A 5,304-nucleotide genomic window follows, 5' to 3' on the forward strand; every position below is an offset into this window, starting at 1 on the left:
ACGCGGCCGCCCCACGTGCCGGGTCCCCATGTCCCCAGCACCCTGGCTGCGGACCCGCCGCTCGCGCACCTCGGGCTGCTCCAGGCACCGCCCGCCATCGGGACCCCGCTGCGGCCGGGGCTCGAGCCGTGACACCCAAAGCCCGCCTGCCCTCTGCCCCCCCCCATTCCGCACTCTTTGCCTCAGTTTTGTCAACTCTCACGCTACCAGCTCCGACGGCTGAGTAGCAGCACTGAACAGCTTCACAGCGCAACCGGGGAAAGGGAAGAGACCTTTTCAGTCAAGTGCAGCTCAGAGAAGAGCAAACAGGTCACTCATGCTCTAACTGCTAAACACCGTATTCCTTTGCAGAACCAGACACTAAAATAGAGGCTAAGGCTTCAAAATTGCTGTTCAGTGCTTTAGTGCTCCCAATTCGCTCACCTCCTGCTGTCTCCACCTTCCTGCTGCAGGAGGCTGGAGTGCAATTAAAGAGCAGAGCCAGGCAAAGGATACACTTTTGAATCCCTCTTGAAGTCCTCTAGCCATTTCTTGCTGGTCTCAATCATGTCTTGAATACTTGTCTTGTCTGACTCCCACCTCTGGGACCGGGAGCGCTGGAACAGCCGTATTTGCTCCCTGTCACACACGAGAGAGAAAGAGACAGCACAAGTGAGAAAAAGAGGCCTGGTCTGGGCAGAAAATGACCCCAGAGCTGGGAAAGCGATGGGCTGCTGCAGCAAGAGCCACAGTTCAGGAAACGTGACCTCAGCATCCTCTGCTCAGCCCCAGCGCGGAGAAAAGCTGGAGCAGCCGGCCGCTCCCAGGCTGCCGCCCCCTTCCCCAGCACCCCAGAGCCCGGTCCTGGGGCCAGGGTTATCAGCAGAGCCGTGACGTGGCTGCGAGGAACCACCGAGCACGTGGCACGGAACAACTAACTGTATCCAACCCACCTGCTTGGCAGGTAGCTTACGATTTTGTTATCTACTTGTTCTACGATACGCGACCCGTAGATCACCGCAGCGAAATAAAAGCAGCGCAGTGACATGACAGCTCAAGGAACAAGACACTTACTCTGCAGAAACGTATCCCAGCTTGTTCTCTGGAGGCTTGGAACTGAGCGACGGCAACCCCCCTGCAAAACAGATGTTAAACACAGGCACCCCTAAATCAATCAAGTCTGTACGTCCGGGCGCATTTGCCTGCCTGCACGACAGACACACTGTCCCGACAAGCTCAGCCACCTGCCAAGGGCACGGGGGTGTTAAGGGCACGGAGGTGGTGAACCCTCGCTGCAGTTCACGGGAGGCTTCCAGTGAAGCTCTTTTGCTCCCTCCTTTAGTAACAACTGCTTTCTGGGGTGCATATTAAAGGCTGAACAGCTCCCGAAGCAGGATGACAAGATCAGCCAGACGCTGCGTGTCCTGGAATGAGGTTCTCATCCCTCATCTCATTAGCACCCTTGCTATCAGCCGCACCAGTGGATCTGGCCGTAGCAGCACTGGGAGGGCGAGACGGTTAGAACGTGCAGGGCTGGGAAATGCGAAGCTGCAGGCAAGCAAGGAGATGGATTAAGGACAGGACTTACCTGGGAAATACCTGTGATATTTCTCGGCCAGGATGCTTTCACCTGACTGTCCTGCTGCAGAAGAGTGCCCAGAGCTCAGTCCAGTGCTCCAGGGCCTCTGGTCCACCAGAGACAGCCCGGCAGGGGCCCTCAAGGACCCCCCAGCCTCCAGTCCTGCCAAGGAGGTGTACGTCGAGAGAGGGATGCTGTCGCAGGGCATTGAGGTTAAGAGTGGAGACTGGCAGTTGTTCAGTGAGCCCAGGACGTCGATGACCCCGTTGAGCTCCTTCGAGATGTGCTGAACAGATTTTGTCAAGCACTGAATCTTGTTCAGCGGGAGGGCAGGCTGTAAATTGGTTCTTAAATCGACTGGTGGGAGAGAGGAGAAGAAGGGATCAGTGGGAGGGCCGGGGAGACGCTGCCTCGCCGGCAGGAGACCCGCTTTCCTCTCTGGGTTACGCTCCGAGCTGAGCCCGACTGATCCGTGCGAAGTGGGATGCAGAGGCAAACACCCGCCCCGGCAGCCCGAGGAGACACAGACTGACACCGGGGATTTGTGCCTTGAGGCTGCTGGGGCACAAAGCGGGGGACAAGATCCTCCAGTGCTGCAAGAAGGGGCCCAGCGGATCACATCGGGTACAGCTCCAGCCCTCTGGGTTCTGCTGTGCCCTGCGCCCTACAGCCGCCAGCCTGACAGAATCCCCCGCGAATGGAAAGCCCCTACCAAGAGCTGCCCCCCCTCCCGCCGAGACCCCCCAGGAAATCAGGCTTCACCCCAAAGGTCCCACTGCAGCAGGACGCCTGGTGCCCTTCCCATGCTCCTAAGCAGCAAAGCTCCCGAGGCCACGGGCCTGGCCGGTGTCGGACCAACAGGACCGTGCTGATACACGGGCTCCCATCTTATGGCGAGAGAAAACCCTGGTTTCACGTGTGCCCGCAGAATTTTTACTGATCAGGGTCAGAGAGACCACCCCAGACTGGACAGCTTGTCCGTCTGGTGCCACAGGGAAGCTTTCTTGGTTTTCTGTCAGCTCGAGCCTTGCCAGCCTTCCTGCAAGCAAGGCAAGGCTCCTGCCTCCCGGCTGTCTGTGGGAAGCCCTTCTTCCCACCGGCACAGCCCCGGTTACGGGCAGCTGAAGGCAAAGGAAAAAGCACGGGGAAGGGCAGCAGCCTCTCCTGCCAGAGATGTGAGGAGAAGGAAGCCCAGGCACTTGCAGGGGAGCAATACAGCAGAGAGGGAAGAGCTGAGGCCAGACTTCACATTCCACTCTCAAAACAACGGTAGAGATTTTAAAGGCGAGTTCACTCGCAGATTCCAGCCCTCAGCTGCCACTGCAAGCAGGCAGTAAGTTTTTCAAATCGGATGTTATGCAGGGAGCAGTGCCAGTCCTGGGTAGCAGAGCTGCCTCGGACACCCAGGAGCCCAGGTGAGAACAGGAGGGGCGGGAGGGGAGGCCAGGAGGAGGGCTGAGGCGTTAGCCCCGGCACAGCGCACCGGGCCCGGCCGGCACTTACAGCTGGGCTGGTGCAGATTTACACTGGACATGCTGTTCGTGTCCTCAGAGCTGCTGAGGTCAAAAGTCACCGTCTTCTTACATGCAGTACTCTTCAGAGTATCTTCATCCGAAAGCTGGTCAAAAGAGGGAAGACAACACAAATGAAACCTGCTGCTCTGCCTCCGAAGCCAGAGGAACAGCCGACGGCTGCTCTGCGCGGGCCGGAGCGCCCAAGGCACGGCCACCCCCAGGGCCCCACAGCAAAGCCTGGAAGTGGAGAGGCTGCTTGGTCTCTGGAGGAAGCACGTGCATGCACTAGAGGCCAGATCTAACAGCCACACGCACAGGCTGCTCTAGGCAGGAGTTGAAGTATTTTGTCCTTTAAATAAGCCTCAGAACTCTTGCGTGGGCTGGGTTCTCTCTTCGCACCAAGGACAAGGGCTTGGCTGTCAGAGGTCTCGTGCTCTTGCACCTGCCTAAGGCCACGTGGTCCCAGGCAGAGCTGCATGGGTTCCAGGGCTGGCCTGGGTCAGGAAACCAGGCTCATCCTTGCTCACACGAGGCCACCCGCCCTTGTCTTCTCTAGGCTCAAACCGTGCGGCTTTTCCCGGCTGCTTTCGGCAGCCACCCGCCTAACAGTGACCCCGGAGTCCCGAGCAGAGGGGAGGCAGAGTATTTGCCATCTTGAGCAAGACACAGACCGTTAATGAGCCACCTACCCACTCTGCTGCGAGGTTTTGGGTTATACTGTGGGGTACTTCAGCCTATCGCGCCCACAGCACTCCGTCTCTGCGCTAGCAAGGTTCTGCCAAGCCCGGGCACTCCGCAGCATTCCCCCACCCAAGCCCGTCCGTGCCTGACAAGCTGCCGCCGCGGAGGGAGGCTCCATGCCCCAGTGAACCCCAGGCCCGTGAGGTTTGTCCTCCTCTCTCTCCACCTGTGACTAGCCTTCCCCCCCCCGTTCTCAGACCGACACTGTTCTGCTCTCAGAAAACGTGTTTCTAAAACCCACTGCGCCGGGAAACATGTCTTTGGCCACCAGCTAAACAGCCCTCGTGGGCACCAAAGGCCCCGCAGAGGCTCCGGCCCAGGGCAGGGGCCACGAGCTGTGGGCAGGGTGAGCGCAGTGCTGGTGGCACTGGCCGTTACCTCCTCCAGCAGCGAGGACTCCAGCTGGCTCAGCTTCTCCTCTTTCTTCTTGAGCAGCGCCTGCCCTTTGCACATAGCTGACTTCATCCTGTCCAGCTGCTTTGCTTCCTGCAAAACCAGCCAAGCCAAGGAGGAAAATTAAACAGGAATGACAGGAAATATTCGACGGTGGTGGTTAGGGCGACTTTCATTATCCCACTTCTACTCAGCACGGGATATCAGGCCGCAGGAGGGAAATTGCTCCCGGGTCTCTGAGAGCACAGAAAGGGGAGTGTGGAGAGGGCAGAGCACGAGCCGCAAAGAGAGTTCACCCCGGGGAAAAGGAGGTTTCACGTCCAGACCCTGCGTCCAACAGGGTCAGCAGCTTTGGCTCTGCCAAGACGAGCGCTTGCCGCGGTCAGGGAAGGGAAGGCTGCCCGGCCCTGCCCCGGCTGGCGTGTCAGCAGGGCTGAGGAGGACTCGAGGACCCCTTCCCAAGCGAGAGGGAAAAAATAACCTCACACCTCCCGATGGGATGGATACCTGCCACCTCCTCTCCTACGAGAAAACGTTCTGGGATTTGCGGGACGCACGAATCCCTTTCTCCTCGGCCAAATCCCTCCTCCCTTTTTAAGATCCCAAGAGCCCCAAGTGTCCATCAGGTTCCTGCAATCCAGCGAGCTACCGAGGGCTGGCTGCACCGTAGCGGAGCAGACCTGGAACCACCCCGGCGTGGAGGCCCGAAGCCCCGCAGCTGCCTGCGGCTGCTGCTCCACAGCCAGGAGCCGACCCCTGGGCAGCTCACGGCCGCGACACCCCAGGCCTGAACGCAGGCAGCGCTCGGGGCCTCACCTCTTCCAGGTTCTTGCGCACACCGTCCAGGAGCTGGGAGCTGTCGGGATCCTGCGCCGCCTCCTGGGCTTTCTGCATGTCCTGGTGCCACTGCTGCTTGGCAGCTCGCAGCGCCGTGTGCCTCTTCTTCATGGAGTGGGTCTGCCGCACCAGGAACTCCTTGGCGTTCCTGATGGAGATCCCTTCCGTGGAGATGAAGCTCCTGACACTAGAGAGAGACGGGGAACCTCCTGGCTTTCTGTGCCACGCTGCAAGCCTCACGCAGCAACCCCCCCCCCCCCC

General features: G+C 59.6%; 1 protein-coding gene across 1 annotated transcript in view; it reads right to left on the reverse strand.

Annotated features, from left to right (window-relative positions):
- Positions 1–467: 467 nt before the first annotated feature.
- Positions 468–5,304, reverse strand: part of LOC113488462 (centrosomal protein of 164 kDa-like) — a 48,000-nt gene continuing 43,163 nt past the window's right edge. The window contains exons 30-35 of the mRNA XM_026863603.1: positions 5,023–5,230; positions 4,192–4,299; positions 3,062–3,176; positions 1,568–1,915; positions 1,054–1,114; positions 468–618 (exon numbers count right to left, since the gene is read on the reverse strand). Coding sequence (XP_026719404.1) covers positions 468–618; positions 1,054–1,114; positions 1,568–1,915; positions 3,062–3,176; positions 4,192–4,299; positions 5,023–5,230 — 991 coding nt within the window. The remainder of the gene's footprint in view (positions 619–1,053; positions 1,115–1,567; positions 1,916–3,061; positions 3,177–4,191; positions 4,300–5,022; positions 5,231–5,304) is intronic.

The sequence above is a fragment of the Athene cunicularia genome (assembly GCF_003259725.1).
Source record: "Athene cunicularia isolate RWA chromosome 24 unlocalized genomic scaffold, athCun1 chr24_part1, whole genome shotgun sequence".
NCBI lineage: Eukaryota > Metazoa > Chordata > Aves > Strigiformes > Strigidae > Athene > Athene cunicularia.